At 39.2% G+C, this 26,094-nt stretch overlaps 1 protein-coding gene across 1 annotated transcript in view; it reads right to left on the minus strand.

Annotated features, from left to right (window-relative positions):
- Positions 1-1,318: 1,318 nt before the first annotated feature.
- Positions 1,319-26,094, minus strand: part of LOC126966494 (armadillo repeat-containing protein 8-like) — a 35,255-nt gene continuing 10,479 nt past the window's right edge. The window contains exons 6-14 of the mRNA XM_050810594.1: positions 25,295-25,397; positions 23,424-23,639; positions 20,961-21,032; positions 19,275-19,410; positions 17,471-17,562; positions 16,269-16,448; positions 15,866-16,012; positions 13,126-13,295; positions 1,319-6,611 (exon numbers count right to left, since the gene is read on the minus strand). Coding sequence (XP_050666551.1) covers positions 6,575-6,611; positions 13,126-13,295; positions 15,866-16,012; positions 16,269-16,448; positions 17,471-17,562; positions 19,275-19,410; positions 20,961-21,032; positions 23,424-23,639; positions 25,295-25,397 — 1,153 coding nt within the window. The 3' untranslated portion in view covers positions 1,319-6,574. The remainder of the gene's footprint in view (positions 6,612-13,125; positions 13,296-15,865; positions 16,013-16,268; positions 16,449-17,470; positions 17,563-19,274; positions 19,411-20,960; positions 21,033-23,423; positions 23,640-25,294; positions 25,398-26,094) is intronic.

The following is a 26,094-nucleotide window of genomic DNA, read 5'->3' on the forward strand; positions in this document are numbered from 1 at the left end:
TTTTTCATCCCCCTAAATGTTAAGGGTGGTCCACATGAATTTATTTTTTTATTTTTTTTGACATTTTTTTTAAATTTGTTTGATTATGAGTCAGCATTAAAACATACATACAACTTAAAATTTTCACCCATCTACGATCAACTGTTACTTTTGTATCGCGATTTTAATATCGGCAATACAACGTTTGCTGGGTCAGCTAGTAAATTATAAAATCATGTGCTTTTTTACATTATAGGTATTGATAGCACTAGCATTTTATGCTACAGGATCTTACCAAACCATTGTTGGTCAGAGTAATTTCCACTCAGTATCTCAACCTACAGTGTCTAGAGCAGCGCGACAAGTGACTAAAGCACTCAATGATGTTGAGTTATTCAAAAAAACATATTTATTTTCCTCTTACTCAGGATGGAAGAGATAGAATAAAGATTTATTTATTTACCTTTACCTATGTTATTGGACTAATTAAATACCTACGTAATTATTAATTAAATATTGAAGGTACTTATTACAGCTTTTATGAAAAAACTAAAATAGCTCAGTAAGTAATTCAAGCTGACGCACGGTTACAATCTTCTTCGAGCTCATTTTTTTGAACATTTTTGAGCTTTTATCGAACAAAATGAGACGAGAAACAGTTACCTACATTTGGGCGAAGAGTTACCTCCAGTTTGACGGCGTATGTATGGCGATTTTTTTAATTACAACCGTTTGGGTACGACTTTTCATTTTCAGCCTATTAATTTCTGTATAAAAATAATTATACCTTACCTTTTTACTACTCTACGGCTTCAAATATTGTTAGGTTGAGTACTTACTAGTACTACTGAGCAAGAGACTCTGATATCATAATAAACATATATAAAAGAATAAGGTAGAAAATAAAGGAATAGTAGAATTAGACTGGCAATTTCCTATCGCAAGTCGTCGATGAATCGCTGAGTTTCAGTCCTATTGAGTTGTCATCCTATCGAATCAGTACGTGAATACCAATTTTGGACCAAGTTTTATGAAACTTCTGAACTACAACGATTTTTGGATCGTTAGAATATGCGTGAATCGGCCTAAGGCTCTGTTTAACATTACGTAATAGCTAAAGCTAAGCAAAAGTGAGCTATAAACATTTTTCAATGATTATTTAGGTCATGTTTTAGACTTGTCCGTCGTCAATAAATCAGCCTTCGAGGAACTTTTGACTTATTTACCTACCACAGGGATCCTTAAGAGTCTGAGGAACCAATGTATAATGGTCCTTCGAGCCGGATTAAAAATAAATTAATATTATGATCTCAGTCAAAGGAAGATTGAATAAAAGTCGTTATATTCTTGTTCATATAATTTAACTGACGAAATAAACAAATTATTATGACGTTGTCAAGTGCCGTATATAAACCAAATTAACAAGTTTTACATTACTGTACATACTATGACAGAAGAAAAAACCGCGCCAAGATTTATATTTAAATATGCAAAGTATAATATTATTTAAGCATTGTTAGCTTATCAATTCTACTATAAATAGCGCAATTTCTCCTTCTATTCCAGCATTGACGCAAAAATTCTAATGAGCTCACCTTACACCTCAATATATTTATAAACTTTTTTGACAATTTTTTGGACAAACTCTTATAATAGTAATTATGTTCTTTAGCAATTGCGATAAAGGTAATATTAAGTTTATAAGCGTTACGCTGTTTCATTTATTTGTAAATTAATAGTCAGGTCTAATAATAATTGATAATATAATATTGGATAAGTATTTTTTTCCCAACAAACTTTTATAAATCATCATAATATTTATTTCTAATGGTTTCGCGTAGTTAAGAGTTTACTCAGTCAATGTTTTAACCATTTCTTTATCTACATAAATCATCAAATAATTACTATCTATTCAATTTAAGTGTATATTGTAATAATTACACAGAAGAAATATAGCTGCTGCCCGCGGATTCGCCCGCTATAGCAGCAAAATACTATGTCTGCATGTTGCATGTAATCTATACAGTAGTTTTGCGTTTTGCTAGTACATACATACAGATATACAAAAATTCTATAAAGTACATTTTTGGATACGGTACTGTAGAAAACACTGCAAGTATTCTTAAAAAATAATATTAGACGTATAGTTTTAGCTTTGTTACGATTTCATAACATTACTTAATAATTAACAGTTACATACTACTCATACAATAAATTGAGAATCTATTTGGTATTTTTACTATCATGCTGTAATTTAATTGGATCATTAATTATAAACTCATGAGGCGAATCTTAATTCGTGAAGAACTTATTCTTGTAATAGTTCTAAAAAGAAATATGTCAACATGTCTAAACCACGGACGAGTAAAAAAAGAAGGACTCCGCGCCGTGATATTAGCAAGTGAAGCACCGTTATGCTGGAGTGGGTGTGGTTACGCGGGATACTTGTTACACAATTTTTTCTCCCTTAAATAATCATATATGGCCACAAATACTTATATAGTATCGTTTTTACACTTTTTCACAACGCACGACGGCATTTCTAAAATATTTTATTGAGACGCAAACTGATCTGTCACAGACGATGACAATTCTCATAATGGCCGCCTATCGGCCTGTGGTAGTGTAAGTGTGTGCGTGCGGCTATGTATTTACACGTTAATCGGCTTGTTTTGGTGCTCCACTGTTATGTAAGGTGACACGGAGTCCTTATTTTTTTACTAGTCCGTGGTTTAAACGAAATCTGCCACATAGACAGAAATTGCGCGTACAAATTGTTATAATTACAACTTCTGTCGTGTCCCAAACAATCGACGCCTTTAATAGCTCCTACCCGCAAAGTACTCTCTTTTAGCAAAAAAGAATACTTACATAATTAAAATTACATATTATGCAATAAAAAGATTAAATTACTACTAATCAATTCAATTTTAGACCTGAGTCCTTTAATTCTGCAGAGGAATTGTATATAAGTACTTCATTATAAAGATTACAAAGAACATTATTTATAACAAGTCGCGCTCTTACTGTTTCTGATATACTAAGTCAAGATTAAGGTTAAATGTATACCCTAATTTATGAATATAACACAATGACGTTTTCTATACATATAGACATATCACGTCGTAAATAAACGGAGCCGAAATATGGAACATTCTGCGATATCTATATATTCGACTGCTATATGTATACATTGCCCCATTTACTCCAGTAGTTAAAATATTCTTGGCGAATAAGCAGCAATGTAAAACATATTTTATTCGGACAGTGACAGTTGACACATGACTAAGTCTTAAAGCACACTTTTGTCGTTCCGCTGTCAGACTGCGAATGATATGTCTTACAACATTTTATTTTTAATCCGTTTAGTAGTATTAACGTAGTATTTGTTTATTTTGCTACCTCAGTCTCAACCACCATCTTAATATCCGTTATCAATACAATACACAGGTTCTTTTTAATTATATTTAATACATTTTTATACAAATAATCTTGCTCCGAACTAGACATAGCCTGTACTACGGGTGCAAGACAATGATAATTATATTGAATACGATATACATCAACATTTAAAAACGTATATACATATAGATACAACAAATTGAACGAACTATTTAAGGCATTTTATCCTTAAACAATAATTCGCCTATAACTGCCTTACATTTTGGAGTCAGCAAGAAAAACGACGAAATTTTTTGAATGCTAATTTTATAACAATTAACGGGTGAAGAGCCTTTTGCTAAGTTTTTGAAGTCAACTATTTGTTTTTTACAAGGGTGAAATCTGATAATGAAATGCACCAAAATCATCATATTTCATTTATTTTTTCTTAGATAACTACGATTCGTAAAGACTTTAAAAAGATCAATACAGTCAGATAGTTTGTATGTTGGAAGTAGTCAGTATCGTTTTTCATCAAAATAATCAATAGTCAATATATAACAATAATACACAAAATAATTAAACTGATGTCAGAAATTTATATACAACTTTTCCATCTCTATATTTGTACGTAATAAACTAGGAGGAAGTATAAACCCCGATGTGACACACAAAATAATTAATGTATAAACGAGATCACAACAAAAAGGATTGAAAAAAACTAGTAAACATTATTATATTCTGTCTTTGTCAGAGTTTGTTTTCTTTCTTGGTCGCAAGAAGAGGTTGTAGTGATCATAATCCATTAATAAGTCCATTAATAATTAGAAATATAAATATGTAAAAAATATTACTTTTTATCACAATAATAAGTATATTATTTTAAGAAATCAGTAATATGTTCAAAGGTCATTCCCGAAGCAAAAATCAAGCTTGTCTACCATTGTAATTAGTAGTCTACCATGTTGTACTGCTTTTTTGTCGCGTAAGTTTGTTTCACTTTTGGGTGTACGCACCGGGCGAATCCAGTTAATACTTCATCCTAGGTTGAAATTACGCACTTTCGGCTCAGTTGTCACGTTAATAGGATGCGCTATTAGAAAGGCACTTTCATAGAAGATTTAATAAATATATTTTATGTAAATTTCAACTGCTCGATTCTTATGTACATATACAGTTAGAACATACATAGTATTTTGACAATTGATGACCACTAAACAGAAAATTACTGGTGAGTAGGTACCAACACCACTTTTATTAAGTGGACGTATTTGATTACAATTTCGATCTAGCTAATATTATAGAAACACATTAATATCGTGGTTATATCCATTACGATTTTTACAAGGTTGAGATTCTTCAAATTTTAGCTAAATAAAAAACAGTTAAAATTATGCTACTTTCAATTCTATCATATATCAATAAAATATGCTGATGTCAGACTACCGCGCGCACAATATTTATGCTTGTCATTTGAATACGCCAATCGCCGTGTGTTACCGCGGGGTCATGTGAACTTAGCCATAAATTTAGCTGTTATTACGGTGGTATAAATTATTTGCAGGATTATACTGAGACTTTCTCAACCCTTTAGTCCTAATACGTCAAAATATAAACAGTTATGACGAATTTCTTTGTATTTCTTTCTTTATTTTATAAAACGCAAAATTTCTGTAACGATACGAAATACTCTGCGCCTTGAGTTACATAGTATTAATGATTTAAGACTATGGATTTCCTAGTAATTATTCGATAAATTATTATTTTAGTACGGACTGGAAGAGATCGGTGACTGAAAAAAGAATTATTTATTTACATCAGAAGACCAAAAAATAAGTAAATTATATTATTTAAATGTGCAATACCCGCGTAATAGGAAAACCTGTGGACCCATTAGTTTCCGATTACGTAAGCTAATACTAGAAAGCATCTCGCATGCTTCACTGCACCGAAAGTATACATCTTGACCTACATAAAAATTTGTACGCGCCTTGCATTTTGCTTAAAGCTTTCACAATAATAATAAGAATTTATAAAACTTATCATTAAAACAGTATTACCCCGCGCGATGTGATGGGGCAAGACATCATCTTAGTGACGTCACGTCCAGTCATTTACTAAATACTACCCTCAGAAAAGGTGGCGCAAAAACTTGAGCCGGTGCCATCAATATGTTTTAGAATTCATATTCGCGTTTTAGGGAAGCCTACTCAAAATTCAAAAGGCTGAGATGATTTATGACGCTCAGCATTTTTTGAAAAAGCATAGCAAAGAATTCCCACTGCGCTCGTCACTTTAAGTTGTAAGATGTAATTTCACCAGCCACGGCACCTTTCGGACCGGAACACAATAGTGCTTGCACATTACCGTTTATCTTGTAAGAAACCTACATTGGAATAATAATAATATTAACCTCAGAGTATTAAAACACACAACTGGCACTGAACTCAGAGCGTGTTTTCACGCAAACTTTAATACGGCAAGGTTGCGTCCCTGTGTCAACGCGCGGGGTTTACATATAAAGAACGGAATGGCCGAAAATTAGCTAACGAACGAAAAAAAAGTAAACCGTTCATCGTTGCAAGTGAAAGAAAGGGGGAGACTTTTCGTTTTTATTCGGCGATGCTACTGGCATGTATACAAGGCATCAAACATTAAAAAATTCAATTTAATTGAATTTGTTATATCACCATTATTGTTTGACAAAAGTAGCATTAGTATCTGGAACATAAACTTACAATATATTAGTGTATAGACAAACAGAAGAGATAGAAAAGGAAAGCTAATCTGTTAATGTAACGTCACATGACGGTCAGCCAATACCAAGAATTAGCTCCTTTAGTATTTTGAATATTAAACCCCTAACGCACACATTGAAAAATAAACAAATTGTAACGCATTATCGGCCTGTTAGACTGTCTATATGATAGTATATTCTAAGTCTGGATAGTATATATATATGTCAGAGTATCAATGCCTCGTTAGTTAATAAAAAAAATACGTGGGTTTGATAACAAAATGGTCGCGAATGAACAACTAACAACGCGATAAACTAAAATAAATAGTCATAACATTTTCACCATTGTAACAATAATATTGGTACCTTATCTATATACAGTAAGCCTTAAACACTACGATGACTCGATAACTCACTGCCCGGAGGATAGATCACATATAAAGTATGGAGAGGTGCCCTCGAACCACTACACCCGTTTTACAATTCGTTGAACTGTGCCAGCGCTGTCTTTACTCTGAAACAAAGTACAGTAGGTTACGTTTACAAATCTTAAAAAGTACTCTAGTAAATTAAATTTGCAACCAAAATTTATAAACTATGCGGGACTCGAACCCGCGACCTTTCGGGTTCCATTCGAGCGCTCTTCCAACTTAGCCAACCGTTCGTGTGACGTATGGTTCGTAAATCTTGGTATGTCTTGTTCAACTCTTAGGTTGTGGCTCCATCTACATGATCAACTTTACTGTTGATAACCTGCTCAACCCCAATAATTGCATATTAGGAAATTGACTTGAGACTTAATCAAAGACGGAACCCGAAAGGTCGCCGGTTCGAGTCCCGCATCGTTCAAAAATTTTGGTTACTAGTTTAATCAAAAGTAAAAGTTCCAAAAAGTAAAAGATAAAACAAACTCTTCTCTTAAGTCCGAGCTGGCAGACATGCACCAAAAATGTTTAGATTTAACCTTAGAAAGGGACAGCTTACATAAAATCATTAATTCATTTGACAAATGTAGTTCTGAATATGAATGGGCTTTAAGTCGAATAAACATACTTGAGTCTGAATTGCTTCAAAAACAAAGCATGGTATCTGTAGATTTAACAAATGAAAGCTCCACTAATAATAAGAATTATATTACAACAAATTCTCAAAAAAGATAAAGAAATATTTAAAAATCAAAAGGTTTATAGCAAAAAGTAGCAAACTCCTTAATAACCAATTCCTAGGCCAAAAATTTTGTAAAATTAGGTCAAAAAACCAAGAGTTGCTGAAAAAATTACAAAAATATAATAAAGAATTAACAGTCCCATGCAATACATAAAATTGATACAGATATATTAAATAATAAAATATCTTCTCTAGAAACAATGTTGCAAAACATTACTCAAAAATATAATTCATCCAGGAGCAAATATCAGAACATATAAAGCAGGATGATTGCTTAGTTAAATTAGGCAATTAAAACATGGAACGCTTTGAATCCTTTATAAACAATAATAATAATAATAATATGTGCCACTGCTCCAGCACAACTAATAAACATTCATTAGAAAATTATCAAGACCTAAGTGTATCCCCATTAAAAACTAGTCAAAGTATGGATACAAGTGCATCAAGTAGGTTTATATTATTTTCAGATAAAATTGGCCAAGGGTTTGGACCTTTATTAAATAATGCAGTTGCAAAGAATTGTGAGGTGATAAATATATGTAAACCCAATATAACTTTCAATAACCTAATTCAAAAATAAATCTAAAACCAAAAATTAATGAATGCATAGATGAGGGTGTGTTCCCTGACCTCATGAAATACAGCAAAGTTATACCTTTGTTTATATCGGGCAGTTCTTTTGACCCTGCTAATTTCAGACCTATTTCAGTGCTGCCTGTTTTTAGTAAAATTTTTGAAAAACTTTTGCTTCAACAGCTACAAATGCATTTTTGTAAATTATTGAGCAAAAATCAGTTTGGTTTCACTAGGGGCTTATCAACAATTAATGCGGGTACTAGACTCATTGAGCACATCTTTGACGCCTGGTAAGAGTCACAGGATGCATTGGGCATTTTTTGTGATTTGTCAAAAGCATTTGACTGCGTCCACCATGAAACTTAACTCCTAAAACTAAAACATTATGGAGTGAAAAATAGAGCCCTAACTCTGTTAAAATCATATTTAAGCGAAAGAGTTCAGATAGTCGATGTAAATGGCAAACGGTCTTCGGGTAAACCTGTGGGGATAGGTGTTCCACAGAGTTCTATTCTCGGTCCTTTCTTGTTTCTTATATATATTAACGATCTACCGTTTGTGGTAGATGATAGCCATGAGATTGTATTGTTTGCTGATGATACTTCACTTATTTTTAAAGTGAAGCGACGTGCGGATATTGATGACGAGGTAAACAATGCACTCTCAAAGATAGTGCGTTGGTTTGAGACGAATAATCTGCACTTAAACAGTAAAAAAACAAAGTGTTTACGGTTCATTACACCAAACACAGCGGAGGTACAAACCAACGTACTTATAAATGACCAGAGATTGGAACTTGTGGACACTACGGTCTTCTTGGGTATCACGTTAGATAAAAAGCTTCAGTGGGGTCCACATATTACCCATCTAGCAGATAGACTCAGCTTTGCGGCATATGCAGTTAGAAAGATTAGAGAGTACACGAATGTTGCGACCGCTAGATTAGTGTACTTTAGTTATTTTCACAGCATCATGACGTACGGTATATTACTATGGGGTCATGCTGCTGATATTGATATAGTGTTTGCACTGCAAAAGCTCTCTTTTGCAGTGCAAACACTATACAGCTCTCTGTTCATGCTATTTATCAGCTTGGTTATAGACAGTCTCTCAAAGAAAAATTTAAAGAAATAAATATTATGACTGTTCATTGTCAGTACATTTATGAAAATTTAATATATGTTCACAAAAATAGTCAACTTTTTGCTCTTAATAGTGATTTTCATTATTATAACACTAGAAATAAGGGATTGCTTTTAACTAATTCTAGAAGGCTTCATAAGATACATAATAGCTTTAAGGGTAAATGTATACACTTCTACAATAAAGTCCCAGCCACTGTTCAGGCATTATCTATAAATAAATTTAAATGTTTTATAAAAAAATGGCTCTGTCGTAAATCCTATTACTCCACTGCTGAATATCTAAATGATCGGACAGCCTGGGACTAGATTGTGATTATTTTATAGCGATAGAAATGACTGTACAATATTGTAAATTTATATTGAAAAGAGCGCAAAAAAAAGAATGCTGGGAGAGTTTCTTGCGCCGCTTCTTCTCTCTCAGAGCGCCATTTGTTTCCGAAGCGGTAGTAGTATCTAGTAGTATAAGAAATGACATCAAAAAGAATTCTAAAGGAATCAATTTTGAGAAAATAAATGCCTTTTATGCCTAATATAATTAACTCCGCCAGCCTCGCTTGTCGTGTTGTATGGGGGGTGGGGACTCACTTGTCGTGAAGATGTGCCGCGTCCTGTCTCTGTCGCAACAGTTTGAGCGCCCGCAGCACGCCGAGCTCCGCCAGCCTCGCTTGTCGTGTTGTATGGGGGGTGGGGACTCACTTGTCGTGAAGATGTGCCGCGTCCTGTCTCTGTCGCAACAGTTTGAGCGCCCGCAGCACGCCGAGCTCCGCCAGCCTCGCTTGTCGTGTTGTATGGGGGGTGGGGACTCACTTGTCGTGAAGATGTGCCGCGTCCTGTCTCTGTCGCAACAGTTTGAGCGCCCGCAGCACGCCGAGCTCCGCCAGCCTCGCTTGTCGTGTTGTATGGGGGGTGGGGACTCACTTGTCGTGAAGATGTGCCGCGTCCTGTCTCTGTCGCAACAGTTTGAGCGCCCGCAGCACGCCGAGCTCCGCCAGCCTCGCTTGTCGTGTTGTATGGGGGGTGGGGACTCACTTGTCGTGAAGATGTGCCGCGTCCTGTCTCTGTCGCAACAGTTTGAGCGCCCGCAGCACGCCGAGCTCCGCCAGCCTCGCTTGTCGTGTTGTATGGGGGGTGGGGACTCACTTGTCGTGAAGATGTGCCGCGTCCTGTCTCTGTCGCAACAGTTTGAGCGCCCGCAGCACGCCGAGCTCCGCCAGCCTCGCTTGTCGTGTTGTATGGGGGGTGGGGACTCACTTGTCGTGAAGATGTGCCGCGTCCTGTCTCTGTCGCAACAGTTTGAGCGCCCGCAGCACGCCGAGCTCCGCCAGCCTCGCTTGTCGTGTTGTATGGGGGGTGGGGACTCACTTGTCGTGAAGATGTGCCGCGTCCTGTCTCTGTCGCAACAGTTTGAGCGCCCGCAGCACGCCGAGCTCCGCCAGCCTCGCTTGTCGTGTTGTATGGGGGGTGGGGACTCACTTGTCGTGAAGATGTGCCGCGTCCTGTCTCTGTCGCAACAGTTTGAGCGCCCGCAGCACGCCGAGCTCCGCCAGCCTCGCTTGTCGTGTTGTATGGGGGGTGGGGACTCACTTGTCGTGAAGATGTGCCGCGTCCTGTCTCTGTCGCAACAGTTTGAGCGCCCGCAGCACGCCGAGCTCCGCCAGCCTCGCTTGTCGTGTTGTATGGGGGGTGGGGACTCACTTGTCGTGAAGATGTGCCGCGTCCTGTCTCTGTCGCAACAGTTTGAGCGCCCGCAGCACGCCGAGCTCCGCCAGCCTCGCTTGTCGTGTTGTATGGGGGGTGGGGACTCACTTGTCGTGAAGATGTGCCGCGTCCTGTCTCTGTCGCAACAGTTTGAGCGCCCGCAGCACGCCGAGCTCCGCCAGCCTCGCTTGTCGTGTTGTATGGGGGGTGGGGACTCACTTGTCGTGAAGATGTGCCGCGTCCTGTCTCTGTCGCAACAGTTTGAGCGCCCGCAGCACGCCGAGCTCCGCCAGCCTCGCTTGTCGTGTTGTATGGGGGGTGGGGACTCACTTGTCGTGAAGATGTGCCGCGTCCTGTCTCTGTCGCAACAGTTTGAGCGCCCGCAGCACGCCGAGCTCCGCCAGCCTCGCTTGTCGTGTTGTATGGGGGGTGGGGACTCACTTGTCGTGAAGATGTGCCGCGTCCTGTCTCTGTCGCAACAGTTTGAGCGCCCGCAGCACGCCGAGCTCCGCCAGCCTCGCTTGTCGTGTTGTATGGGGGGTGGGGACTCACTTGTCGTGAAGATGTGCCGCGTCCTGTCTCTGTCGCAACAGTTTGAGCGCCCGCAGCACGCCGAGCTCCGCCAGCCTCGCTTGTCGTGTTGTATGGGGGGTGGGGACTCACTTGTCGTGAAGATGTGCCGCGTCCTGTCTCTGTCGCAACAGTTTGAGCGCCCGCAGCACGCCGAGCTCCGCCAGCCTCGCTTGTCGTGTTGTATGGGGGGTGGGGACTCACTTGTCGTGAAGATGTGCCGCGTCCTGTCTCTGTCGCAACAGTTTGAGCGCCCGCAGCACGCCGAGCTCCGCCAGCCTCGCTTGTCGTGTTGTATGGGGGGTGGGGACTCACTTGTCGTGAAGATGTGCCGCGTCCTGTCTCTGTCGCAACAGTTTGAGCGCCCGCAGCACGCCGAGCTCCGCCAGCCTCGCTTGTCGTGTTGTATGGGGGGTGGGGACTCACTTGTCGTGAAGATGTGCCGCGTCCTGTCTCTGTCGCAACAGTTTGAGCGCCCGCAGCACGCCGAGCTCCGCCAGCCTCGCTTGTCGTGTTGTATGGGGGGTGGGGACTCACTTGTCGTGAAGATGTGCCGCGTCCTGTCTCTGTCGCAACAGTTTGAGCGCCCGCAGCACGCCGAGCTCCGCCAGCCTCGCTTGTCGTGTTGTATGGGGGGTGGGGACTCACTTGTCGTGAAGATGTGCCGCGTCCTGTCTCTGTCGCAACAGTTTGAGCGCCCGCAGCACGCCGAGCTCCGCCAGCCTCGCTTGTCGTGTTGTATGGGGGGTGGGGACTCACTTGTCGTGAAGATGTGCCGCGTCCTGTCTCTGTCGCAACAGTTTGAGCGCCCGCAGCACGCCGAGCTCCGCCAGCCTCGCTTGTCGTGTTGTATGGGGGGTGGGGACTCACTTGTCGTGAAGATGTGCCGCGTCCTGTCTCTGTCGCAACAGTTTGAGCGCCCGCAGCACGCCGAGCTCCGCCAGCCTCGCTTGTCGTGTTGTATGGGGGGTGGGGACTCACTTGTCGTGAAGATGTGCCGCGTCCTGTCTCTGTCGCAACAGTTTGAGCGCCCGCAGCACGCCGAGCTCCGCCAGCCTCGCTTGTCGTGTTGTATGGGGGGTGGGGACTCACTTGTCGTGAAGATGTGCCGCGTCCTGTCTCTGTCGCAACAGTTTGAGCGCCCGCAGCACGCCGAGCTCCGCCAGCCTCGCTTGTCGTGTTGTATGGGGGGTGGGGACTCACTTGTCGTGAAGATGTGCCGCGTCCTGTCTCTGTCGCAACAGTTTGAGCGCCCGCAGCACGCCGAGCTCCGCCAGCCTCGCTTGTCGTGTTGTATGGGGGGTGGGGACTCACTTGTCGTGAAGATGTGCCGCGTCCTGTCTCTGTCGCAACAGTTTGAGCGCCCGCAGCACGCCGAGCTCCGCCAGCCTCGCTTGTCGTGTTGTATGGGGGGTGGGGACTCACTTGTCGTGAAGATGTGCCGCGTCCTGTCTCTGTCGCAACAGTTTGAGCGCCCGCAGCACGCCGAGCTCCGCCAGCCTCGCTTGTCGTGTTGTATGGGGGGTGGGGACTCACTTGTCGTGAAGATGTGCCGCGTCCTGTCTCTGTCGCAACAGTTTGAGCGCCCGCAGCACGCCGAGCTCCGCCAGCCTCGCTTGTCGTGTTGTATGGGGGGTGGGGACTCACTTGTCGTGAAGATGTGCCGCGTCCTGTCTCTGTCGCAACAGTTTGAGCGCCCGCAGCACGCCGAGCTCCGCCAGCCTCGCTTGTCGTGTTGTATGGGGGGTGGGGACTCACTTGTCGTGAAGATGTGCCGCGTCCTGTCTCTGTCGCAACAGTTTGAGCGCCCGCAGCACGCCGAGCTCCGCCAGCCTCGCTTGTCGTGTTGTATGGGGGGTGGGGACTCACTTGTCGTGAAGATGTGCCGCGTCCTGTCTCTGTCGCAACAGTTTGAGCGCCCGCAGCACGCCGAGCTCCGCCAGCCTCGCTTGTCGCGCCGCACAGCCGGCCTCGCCGCGCCAGACCAGGTTGCCGGCTACGAACAGCGCAGCCTCTTGCAGCTTACTTTCTGGATGAGCCTACAGTTAACGGAAATCTTAAGCAAACAAGTACCACACAACAAATATGGGATTAGGAGAGAAAAATAATAATTTTAAAATATTTCTATAGCAACCCTTACGGAAGTAGAACTTAGGCTCGGGATCATCAACTTCAATATAACCGCTGATTACGTAACCGATCTGTTAACAGCTAACAGTTGTTTAAACAAGCTACGTTTTTTTCGTGTTCATCATGAATTTTTATCCTTTTTTACTAACCGAGCCATTCTGAATGAATGAGATACAAATGACCGAATGGTGTAACATTACTGCTTAGATGACACTATATTCAGTTATAATTGCTTTTAGCCAAATGACATCCGAAAATAGAATTGTAACATAATATTTTATTTTAATATGAGAGGGGGCAAACGGGCAAGAGGCTCACGGGATGGGGAGAGGTGAGGCAACCGCCCATGGACATCCGCAACAACAGGTGTGTCAAGAAATGCGTTGCCGGCCTTTTAGGTGGGAGTATGCTTTTTTCTTGAAGGTCCCTAAGTCGTATCTGTTCGGGAAGACCACTGTCGGTAGTTGATTCCACAAAGTGGCTGTGCGAGTTGTCGCACGCGAACGCAAACGCGCGGTTGTGGAATGCCAGACGTCTACGTGATGCGGATGGTACTTTGCACGTAATGTCCGATGGTGGAATTCGGCCGCTGGAATCAACCCGAACAGCTCCTCTGAGCACTCCCCGTGATAAATGCGGTAGAAGATGCACAGAGAACCCACATCTCTACGCAATGCTAGTGAATCAAGCCGATCGGATATGACTTGATCGTCGATGATTCGAGCCGCTCTTCGTTGTATGCGGTCAAATGGAAGAAGCTGGTACTGGGGAGCACCCGCCCAGAGGTGAGAACAGTACTCCATGTGAGGCCGAATTTGCACCTTATAAAGTTGCAGACGGTGCCTTTTAGTGAAGTACTGTCTCGCCTTACTGAGAACACCAAGCTTTTAAGAGGCCAGTTTGGCCTTCTCTTCCAAGTCACCACGGAACTGAACGTCACTCGATATATCGACGCCAAGTATGCCAATACAGGCTGTGGCAGTTAGAAGTGTGATCTCGAATCGAGGGGATACGACAAAGGGAGACTTTTTAGTGGTGAACGCACAAACTTGTGTCTTCTTGGGGTTGAATTGGACTAAATTATGTCGGCCCCATTCCGAGACTTTGCAAAGCATAGTCTCGATTTCAGACACAAGTTTGTTCCGGTTCTCGTCGACGCTATCCCGGGACATGTTGGCACGGCCGGTGTAGGAAGCATACCCTGTACTGTCGTCTGCATCGCAATGAATATTGCTGATTTGCAGCATATAATTGATATGCAGCAGAAACAGCGCAGGGGATAGCACGCAGCCTTGCGGGACACCAGCGTTTATGGGTTTTAAGTCGGAGTATGCACCGTTGATAACAACCTTGATGCTCCGATCAGCCAAAAAGCTAGTGACTCATTTGCACAACTTCTCGGGAAGCCCATAGGATGGCAGCATTTATGCCACACCCGATCGAAGGCCTTCGCTATGTCCAAACTCACCGCCAACGCCTTCGACTCAACCGCTTGCACCCTTTTATGGGTGAGGTATGCAAGAAGATCACCAGCAGAGCGACCCTGACGGAAACCGTACTGGCAGTCGCTGATCAGCTGGTGCCCCTCTAGGTATCCCAAGAGCTGGCGGTTGATGATCGACTCCATTACTTTGGAGAAAATGGAGGTAATGGCAATGGGGCGGTAGTTGGACGGATCTGAGCGTACACCTTTATCCACAATATTCAGCGTTTAAAATGAATTACTATTTTCTGTAAACAAAACAATAGAAATATCGAAGAGAAAAATGGCGGGGATTCGAATAATCTACTTTTTTTTTACGGCGCGCGACGTTCTGGTTGTGTGGAACGCGCATAAACGAAAATGTTCTTTTTTTGAAATTCATAGAGATACCACGCATCGAGCAATAAGAATGTGGCTATCTGTTGAAACTCTTTGCGCATGAAGGGATCAAAAAAACATAGGGGTGTTGTTATGAAATTCAGTACAACATTACAACACTCGTTTGGATGATGTAATGGTTATTAGAACATTGGGTGTTTTAATGTTGCCAATAAGCTAACTGTTTCAGAATCTTTAATAGAGGTTTTAAAGCATGGGTGTAGATAAAAGTATTAAATGCCTGTTTTCTACGAATTTGAATATTTGTAGGCAAATCGCCTATTGCGAATCCGCTCGGCATATTATATTCCTACATCTTGAACTTAAAGATTTCGACTTCTGTTATCATTTTAAATTTTTAACAGAAAATAGCAAAATCAGGGGATTATCCCTGATGAAAATATTAACCAATTATACTCAACGTGGGGACATCCGTCATGGGCCAGAAAGTAGTGTTTCCTTGGTTCCTCTGTTTTTAAAAACAATTAGCGGGCGTGATTCGATCTTCATTCGCGGTGACCCTCGGACGATTGATGTAGGCATGTCGAAGGACGCGGGGAAAGGTGGGGAAGGAGAAGCAGGAGGGTTACAAACATCTTTCTAGATTAATAAACTCACCAAATAGTCGACCAATTTCCTTAAAACATCCTCGTTTGCCATAATTAGGTCTTTCGCCTTCTCTCCATCCCCAATGTTGCCCAGTATACACAATGCTTGCTCCTTCACCTCCGCAGGATATGATCCTTCTAACACCACTATAACTGCCTGAAAATGTCAACCTTTGTTCAAATTATGCAAGGCTAGGGTTCATATCTGTTAGAAAGTGATATTTAAAAATTATCCTGATCTGTGTTATCGTTTATAGTTTATAACACCCATATGTAATATCTATAAAAGATATTACATATGGGTGTCGTGCAGATTTTATATACCAGGGTTACTCATGCCCTTTGAGTACGATATCTTGTTACTAGGTTACTACGATATAAAAATATCAAAAAAATCTATTGATTGATGTCACCTGCATGACCTGCGAGGAGTACTCGCTCATGATGGCGTCGATGTGGTGCCGCGTAGACAGCAGGTTCCGCAGCAGGCCCAGGGTCTTCATGATGACGCGCGTGTCAGGGTCGCTCAGCAGACGGAACATCTGCTCCGTGCCCAGGCAGCACAAGATACGCTGCTTCACTTTATGTTCAGCCTGCAGGATGTTATTCATAAACTACTAGGTTTTGTCTGGGATAAAAATTATTATAGCTAGTTTATATGGAAATAAGTGACGTAATGGGTAGATGACCCATGTGAAATTGTACAGTATCTTCTGCGTATCAAAATGGCAATATGTCAGTTTAGCTTTAAACGGCACACAATGTGGTCACTGAAAATCAGATTTGTACTCATTAAAACACACAACTGTAATTGAGGAGACTCCACTTTTGTCCAGTCCAGAGACCAGTACTTTTGGGAGTCCAGATCATTTAGCATGATTTTATTTTCTTATTTGCTTTTGTTTTTAACAAAAAGCTAATATTTGTTGAATGAACTTATTTTGTTTGAATATGTGGTAAAGTTTCTTTTCTTTCGAAATAAATCCAATTTCATTTTAATTTTTTTATATTATAAGTCGTATCACGTCGCAATACCACGTATGTCGCACCACAATACGATTCTGAAAATATCGCAAAAACCGACACTCACCAATTCCAAAATGGCCGCTGGCCAATGAAAAAATTTATTATTTTATAAAACTACATAGTTTTATAAGATCTTGTGGTGATTAGTTAAATTTTGTAATTTCGCGCGCCCGAGAGTACATGTAGCCTCGGTACGCGACTGTCATTGGCGCGCGTGATGTACAGACTGAGTTGACAGCTGAGCTATGGTGTGTCGCCGCGGCAAGTCGATACTGCGCCGCGCCGGCGCATGCGCACCGCGATCTCTGCGCAGGCTTGACCAATCGACAACGGGTTTCGAGACTTTTAGTGAATGCGAGTGGATTACGTCAGATTCATTACGTGGCAACTCAACTTGTGCACTGCCCGCGTTAATGTTAATATAGTATGTGTTCTGTAAATTATATTAGAAGTGTTAGCATATAGTGATTAGTTATATATAACCTTCTGATCGATGTAAATATAGTGCGTATGCTTGTTATAAGTTATTTAATTAACACCAACGCCCCTACAATCTGTTAGATGGTACGGAGCAGTACATCAGACATACCTGAAAAGCCATATTCATGAGAGCCCAGATGCCGTTGAGTCGCAGCGCCGCTTCCGGCCGCTTGGTGAGACTGCACAGCATCTCCACAGCACCTGTAGATAGTTAATTACCTGTAATATCCATTAATTTAGCATTTCGGATGGAGCTTAAAATTAATATTAGTGTATGTTTGATGTTCATCCACGGTCCTGCTTTCAAGGGACTCTTATACCTAATAATGTATAATTATACCTAATGCTATTACTGTAACAATTGTACTGTTATTGGTTAGTGTCATTACTGTTACAATACCGATACCAGACTACTTCTATGAAGCTAGAATTATAATATATAGGGACCCAAACAGACTTAATTTTTTAATTTAATTGTTGGATGGTATTCGTTTTTCGGTTCACTTTTTTTCGACTCTTTCTTTATAAAAAAAATATGTACGTGCACCAGCCTTTATTATTTCCCATACTTTTTAATAGATTCCTACAAGAAATGATTCGCAAAGAATATGGATAAAAGCTGTTCAATTTACTGATGATACCTAAGACACACACACACACACAATCACCTCAATTTAAAAACTTACGATTTAAATTTAATTTTTAATTCATTCATCGAATAAGAAATTCACGATGCTTTCAAAAAGTGCTGTACTAATTTGTACCAGGAGAAATTATTTGATTTGATGGCAAAACGATTATGTTCAATGACATATTTAATTCCTTTAAAAAACACACAGTTTTTCAAGAGTTTTAAGCACTCGTATGCACACTAACATTGCAAGAAAAGACTGCTTCATTTTCTCATCTCACCAAAAACCAAATTTACTTATGATTTTTCACGGAATATAAGTTATATTATGCTGGTAATAAAGTGCGTCACATAAAACTTTCAAACATGTTTCTCTACATTTTTCTTTTTAACCATATCAATTTTGTTTGTATGTTATGTGTGCTTTTTGTGATACTTAATAAATATACTGTTGAAAATTAATTTATTATTTTAAATATAATCAATACAGAATAAAATACAAATTATTGAATTAAACCATCGCCGGCCACATGCTCCTGTAGCACCAGAGGAATCACACATGTGTTGCCGGCCTTTAAGATAAGGATACACTAATCTAGCTTATATGTATAACGCATACATCGTCCACATATCTGACAAACATTGACAATGTGTCAATCGCGCGAACCAGTGTTCCTTAGTTACAGTAATCATGCCCTGTGACACCAGATGTTGCGGATGTCCATAGGCGGTTGCCTCACCTCTCCCCATCTCGTGAGCCTCTTGCCCGTTTGCCCCCTCTTATATATAAAAAAATGCCGAGAACCAATCATGTAAATCACGTTAGGCGTAACGTCACATAGTAACTGACAAAGCACATCGTAATATCGACCTAGATTCAATACCAATAAAACTCTTTATTTAATGCAGTGATAGTTTACTGAATTGTGACTTAATTGTGTGAATTTTTGGCGCTAATAATACACGGTAGACAGTATGACAAGACTGCTTCCATGTTTTATACACGTTCACTGGTATTAATATATCATAAAAAAAATGAGAAAACCCCGTTTTTCTGAGTTTTATTGGAATATGATTTTTGACCCTAATGATTGTTATCGTGGTAATATAATTATATCATTTATTAATGTATTTTTGTTTTATGAATGAGAATAACAATTATATATTTTATCAGTCAAATAAGTGCTCAGTTTTAGAATTGTATCACACCTATTCCCAAATCCAGTGGTTTTCTACTCATTTGCACACATATATCTCCATATATTGGACAGGTGTGACAAACCTTGGTCAAGCATAGGTTCTTTGGCAGGTGAGAACTCCAGCAACAGATTGCAGAGAGTCGAGGAGCCGACAGTCAGCAGTTCGGTTCCCGGCGAGTCTGTCAGCAGTTGCATCAGAGGTCGCCAAACTGAGTGGTCCTGCATCATTCAAACTGCTTACATAATTATTCATCATGAAATGTAGTACAATTTTAAGTAGGTGATAGGACAAGTCTGTGGAAACAGTATAATTAATATAAATAATAATTTAATAAAAAAAAACGAGTTGCACTCCGGAAGTGTTGGTAGAAGTGAACTCGAACATTAATGTTGTGCATTTTTGAATATTTTGGAATGGTTAAGGAATCATTTCGCACGAATTGCTTTATTTATTAGTATACTAGTAGTTACTAAAGGTTTTATCTCAGTAAAGTGTTTAATTTGAGAATAATCATTATCATCGAGTTGTCATAATGAAACATGCAGGGCAAGCCTGTCAGCCATTAAGTTGGCATAGCGACATCCCATTCTGCACGGACGCACGCCAAGAAAGGGAAGATATTATTAGAAAAAGTACAAGAATGTATGTGGTTTAATACAATATTCATTTATTGCGCTATCCTACACAAGAATTACAATCTATCTCTCAGAAAAATCAACTTTAGTTTCAACGACTGTCTTACGAATTTTCGATAAGCCACGTGTCCTGACGCGAGTTTAACATTTTATACCCATCCCAAGAAAAGTGCTCAACACCGCTAAAGAAGTTTTCACTTAAATTTTTTTTTCCGAAGAATTAAGAAGAAAAAGAAGCGCCATTTGTTTCCAAAACGGTAGTAGTATCTAGTATATTAGAAATAACATCAAAAAGTATCTTCTTTTCTTTTTAAAAACGGTGATTGCAAAAAACCTCACGATAGAAGGGAAATCTTCATTAAGGCGAGGTTAAAAATCCGAAATACAATTAATTTTTGGACCACAGGGATCGAAAAACACCAGTATAACTCTTTATTAGGTACCAATAACTCAGTACACAATATTACTGATTACCAAACAAACTCATGTTTTCAGTCAGTTACTGAATGATCCAAGGAAATAAGTGCGGTTCTATATATACCTTGTAAGGATTATTCTCGAATGTTCTCGAGCAGTGGGTAGAAATAATATAGTTATATTGTGAAACAAGCTGTGTTTACATATACTAAGTATATTAAGAGAGAATCCTTCACGCTGATATCTATCGAATACTCGCGAACATTCGAAGTTCGACTTGAGTGTCATAACAATATATTCAATAGTAAATGTGTATAAATTACTCTAATAAATTTTGCTCTGCTGATGGCGCTCCCTAGTCGACTCGAACGGACTTTTCCAAATGAGCGAGTGTGATTTTGCGGGTCGTGCGACTAAGAGGAGTGTTTTCTATTGAAGAAATTCTTCTGGTTGTACTAAATAAAAATCTAAAAAAGAATCCACGACCAACCGTTTTTCTAAAACTTGAAGATATCAATTCTTTAATTTAATTTTTCCTAACTATACCTGTAATGCATCCAATCCATTGAATTCATTTCTCCTCAACCTATTGACAGCGGAACTAAATACTTTTATATTTAAGCAACTGCGATTGTAAAGAATTACTTGCAGGAGTAAGAGGCAGCAGAAGACAACTTCAGGTAATTTACGAATAAAAAATAATATGTTGAATATACCTGAAATGTCGTCCTCAATTGCTGGACAGATCTTGATAGTGAATGAAGACATCTCACGGCCGCTAATCTAACCTGCAAAACATTTTAAAAATATTATCTGTATATAAATAAAAATGAATTGCTGTTCGTTAGTCTCGTAACGGCTGGACCGATTTGCCTAATTTTGGTCTTGAATTATTTGTGGAAGTTCAGAGAAGATTTAAAATGTGAATAAATATGAAAATGTTCGGAATTAAAAAAGAAAACAACAATTTTGTTTTTCCTTTAATGTGTCCCCCGTCGTTCAGAAATCAAATTTAAAGAATACTTTAAAATGAATAACTTATTAGAATCAGAATTTAATTTTAGCTACCAATAGTTGGTAGAATAACTATAGATGTTAACTATAATGACAATACAACGTTTGCTGGGACAGTTTAAAATATTCTATTGAGACGCAAACTGATCTATCACAGGTGTGTGCGTTGGGCTATGTATTTACACGTTAATCGGCTTGTGTTATATAATTATGGTGGTAAGTAATATAAATTTAATTTAAATTTATTGCCAATCAAGTGAAGATAGAATATTATAAACTGTCTTCTAGAAAAGCTGGCAGCTATTAGAGATCTCCACTGATTTTCTTAAAAAAAGGGAGCACAGCCACCTAAAGAGCGGGCAACATCATGTAACTCCTCTGGAGTGAGTCTCAGGAATTACTTGTGAATTTGTTATGGGTGGAGGGAGGATGTATTTAAGAGAGGGCAACTCAAGAGTACCCAAATCATTCCATTATTTGGCTGTACATGAAAAAGAGTTCTTTAAAATCCACACAGTGGAGGAAACCACGATCCCAGTTGGTAAGAATGAGAGTATATATGATTTGTGGCAAGATTTTTCACTGGGATAAACGTCAATATTAGGTTTATTGGTTACGACACGCAACAAATACCTACACAAAGCATACATTAAATCTGAGAAATACAAAAAGAAGAAAGTAAATTTATTACACTATATTTACAAAATATTACAAAATGAGAGATGTCTCTCGTGGTCAGTATCAATCCACAGTTTTTGGCCTGCTTTTGTCTTCCTTTCGACGAGAATTAGGCAGGGACTTTCTTTAGATCCGCGTAAGCTTGGTAGTTTTTAAGTTCAAGGCCAGCATAACCTAGCATCTTAACCATGATTTCATAGCGTTTTCGGGTAAGCCTCCGATTTCTACCGTATTTACTAACGCATAAAGAATGATTTACTTTGATACTTACGTGCCTAGATGTAATGTTTACGTTTGTTTTGTTAATCGAAACTTTTTTTATATGTAAATATAGACTATTTAAGAAGATTTTTACTCCGATCTGAGGGCCTACCATCAACTTTTAATATGCGATGCGATTCCGATGCAGTTCAGTTTAGATACCTAAACTGAATCGCTAAAATTCGTACCATGAAGTGCGTTTTACTGAATGGCGTTTGGATCGCTTAAGAAGAATCAACGAAATAAATTTGTCTGTTGTCCTTGTGTGACGCTCTACAGTCTTTGCATAACTTTGTCTCTCTTAGTCGAACCATATGCGTTGCGTTTCGAAACCTAAAATGATATGATTTTTGCGGTTGTTTTGCATAGAAAATACTATAAATACATTTTAAAATAGCGCTATATCAAAACAAATGTCAAATTATAAACCATTAAGCCCTTTTTTGTACTAATTAAATAATAGTAATATAAATAAATATAGTTCTTTGAATTACAAATTGAACGTTTGCTAAACGAGTTAAGACCGCACCTCCATTGATGTTTGATTTGACAGGAGCACATAGTGCATTTTTTTTAATTCGTTCTTGCGAATAGCCCGGGCCCTTACTGCCTCGTCTTTAGTATTTTCATTTTTGATATTTATTTTCAGTATTTTGTTGTACAAAAAAGTCCAATAAAGTATTCTCATCTCATCTTTCATCAATAAAATTTTCCTTTTCTGTATGTTTTCGCTATTTTTTAAAAGTTATTAACAAACGATTCACTTTCCTCTAAGGAAGTAGCAACTTGTTTCGAATCGCTCACTTTGACACATAAGCTATCCAGTTTAGGTTGAAAGTTGAAAGTACCTCATGGTACTGGTAATGAATGAACGAAATAAATCAGTTCAATTCAATTGACATAATTTTTGACAGTCAATTGACATCATTGCGATTTAATTAGTTGATTTGACGTCAACCTAAATTAGATAGCTCTAATAATTTCGTGGTACGAAATAGCAAAGCAGTTCGTTTTAGGTTGTCAATTGAATCGCAATAAGAGTTCATTCCGATGACTGCCGGCACATGCGTTGCGGTGTTTGACTGACGTATCGAGAACCCCGCGCGATGGCAGGTATGTTGCCTTGAATCACACATGCTTGTCGTTATGGACAGAGGAGACTGCTTATCAACTCCATCTATTCCATTTAAAAAACTTCAACCAAATCGATATTTTTCATAACTCACCGAAGGTTCTGGATTGTTCATTCCATTAACAACATGCACCATCAAGCCGTGTGTCTCGATGATCCTCTTGCGTATATCTTCGTCATTGGCTCCCAGCGACGCGAAACATTTGAACGCGCCTTGTTTGGCCGCCGCTGAGGGACAGTTGACTATTTCTGCCAGTGAGCTCATCAGATGATTCGAAATGGCTGCTAGTCTTTGTAATGATGTGTCAACCTGAAAGTAACAGTAAGACATTTAAAAAAAAAAATGAAATAGGCGTTACTTTGCGGAAATCTATAATTATCCAAATGTTTTGAGTTAATTCCGCCAATATTTGTCTTTTAAGCAGCACGTATTTCGCCTCTAAACGAGGCATTCTCAGGACATGTTGACTCGCCAAAATCTGGCACGAGACAAAGTCTCGTTTAACACATTTAAATCCATATAATTGAATTTCTCCGTTTTAGATTCTCAAGGTGTAGTATACCTTTAAAAATTAGTATATTCGGCGCTCAGTGCCAATCGTTCTATAACAGTTACTTATGGAAAAACTATACAAAGCGAGTTTACCATACGCTTCGTGTGCCGTACTGTAACGCTTTTACGGCCATTCCCAATATACTATCTACAGATAGAGCTAAATTATTACCTTCTACTGTCTGTATTTAGCTGTCAATAATCTGAAGCTGTCCCAATATACCCGATAAGTCATTCTTATCGCCTTATATAGGGACGCTTGAATTGCAATTTCCATACAAACTTCTATCGCTGCTAAGCTATACGTCGTCCCATTGACAGACAGCGTGTACGGATAAGGTGAGTAACCATCGATAAGTTTATTGGGACAGAAAAGTCAACGATAGTTCGATTTTTATCTCAAGTAGGCCACAACCGGAGATAGACTGAATATTGGGAACGGCCGTTAGAGCAATGCTTAAGCTACCGTGGCGCTGTAGCGCGTAGGGCATGTTTGCGAAGAATAGGTTGACAGGTTGATTGATTTCTATAGTGTTTTAAGAAAAAGTAACGCTTCCCTTATGGACCGCATTGAAAAAAGCTTTTATTTAATAATTAACGCTGTGTATCATTGTGTTAATATGACATTTGTGACAACTTATTTAGACCAGTGCTGAAGCCTTTAAAAATGATAAAAAGTGAAAAAAAAAAATAGTAGGATGAAAGGAATAATTAATCACGGGCCAGCTGAGATCGGGAAGGGTAAAAGGAGGGGTGTTTAAGGGTAAAAATGGTTTGTATCGATTTGAGGCGAAACTAAAAGTCATATGAAAAATAGTTATAGCAAATTTGTAGGTAATAAAAAGAAACTTTTGTTGTTTCACTCTTTTCACACAACCTCAAAATTCATGTGATAAATTCAAATAACCAACCTTTTGGTTTTTTATTGTTATCTTTTACAAAAAACTTCTTTTTTAAAGCACCCCCCTCTTACACTTTCTGATCTCAGATCACCCATAATTTATTTTTCATTTCATTATTGTTATATTCTCTTCCTTTTCCAATAGGTTTCACCCTACCATTATTTTTTTGGGTTCAAAAATTATTGACCCTGGACTAATTGACATATTTAACATTATTATTATTATATGTAATTATGTATTGAAATTAAATTTAATGTCAATAAATTGTATAGAACTAAATTAATTTAGTTTATAATTCTCTTCTTTTTATTACTTACTTATATTCTTATTATTTATTACAGATAAAGTAATATTAACTATGCTGTATCTGATGCATTATTATCTATTTATGATTATTACAAAGTATTTTATATTTGCAGCTTTCAAGATAAACGGACAGCAAGTCTATCATTGGTCAGTATGTCATTGCTATGACGTCATGTTATGTCGACACGAACGGCTCGTACATACCTCGGCTAAATACGCCAAAGTTTCGGCGGCTGTGGCGCGAATATCTTCGGGCATGTCCTTCGTACACAAACGAGCCAGACATGGCAGTGCTCCAAACACGACTCTGAAACAACAACATAAAAACTACATTTAATGCTTACTGATATAAACTTTGAAGTTGAAGTTCATTAGCAATTCGTTTATCTTTTATCATTAAACGAGCAATTCTTGTATATATATGTATATAATCTGAATCTCGGAAACGGCTCCAACGATTTCAATAAAATTTAGTATACAGGGGATTTCGGGGGCGATAAAACGATCTAGGTTTCAATGAGAAATAGCTACAATAACATTAGATAGAATACAAAGGTAAATCGCAACTATATACAAGACTATAATAGCTCAGATGGGACATTGGGTGATCCGGAAAGCAGAAGACCCCGGTTCGAATCCAGATGTCCTATTAGTTTTTTTTTTCAAGTTTTGTACACTCTGAAAAATCCGAGGAAGGCTCGGTCGTCCGGATATTATTTTTTATATCACCAATGTTACTATTTATCCCCAAGCCCTCTCAACTTGAACTAGAAGTCGAACATATCATAAAACGTTATTAATATTGGGGTATAATGTTTATTGAGGTATTTTATTGTCTTATGACATTCTAAGTCTTGTATGACACTGTTAAAAATAACGTTAAAATTTAAAAACATTATTAAAGTTAAATAACATTAAATTTGATTTGCAAATTTATGAAACTGTAATACATATTAAAATAGTATTCAATTATGTTTTCTGCACTATATCCTATTTAAATTTAC

Source organism: Leptidea sinapis, chromosome 10, assembly GCF_905404315.1.
Source record: "Leptidea sinapis chromosome 10, ilLepSina1.1, whole genome shotgun sequence".
Classification (NCBI taxonomy): domain Eukaryota; kingdom Metazoa; phylum Arthropoda; class Insecta; order Lepidoptera; family Pieridae; genus Leptidea; species Leptidea sinapis.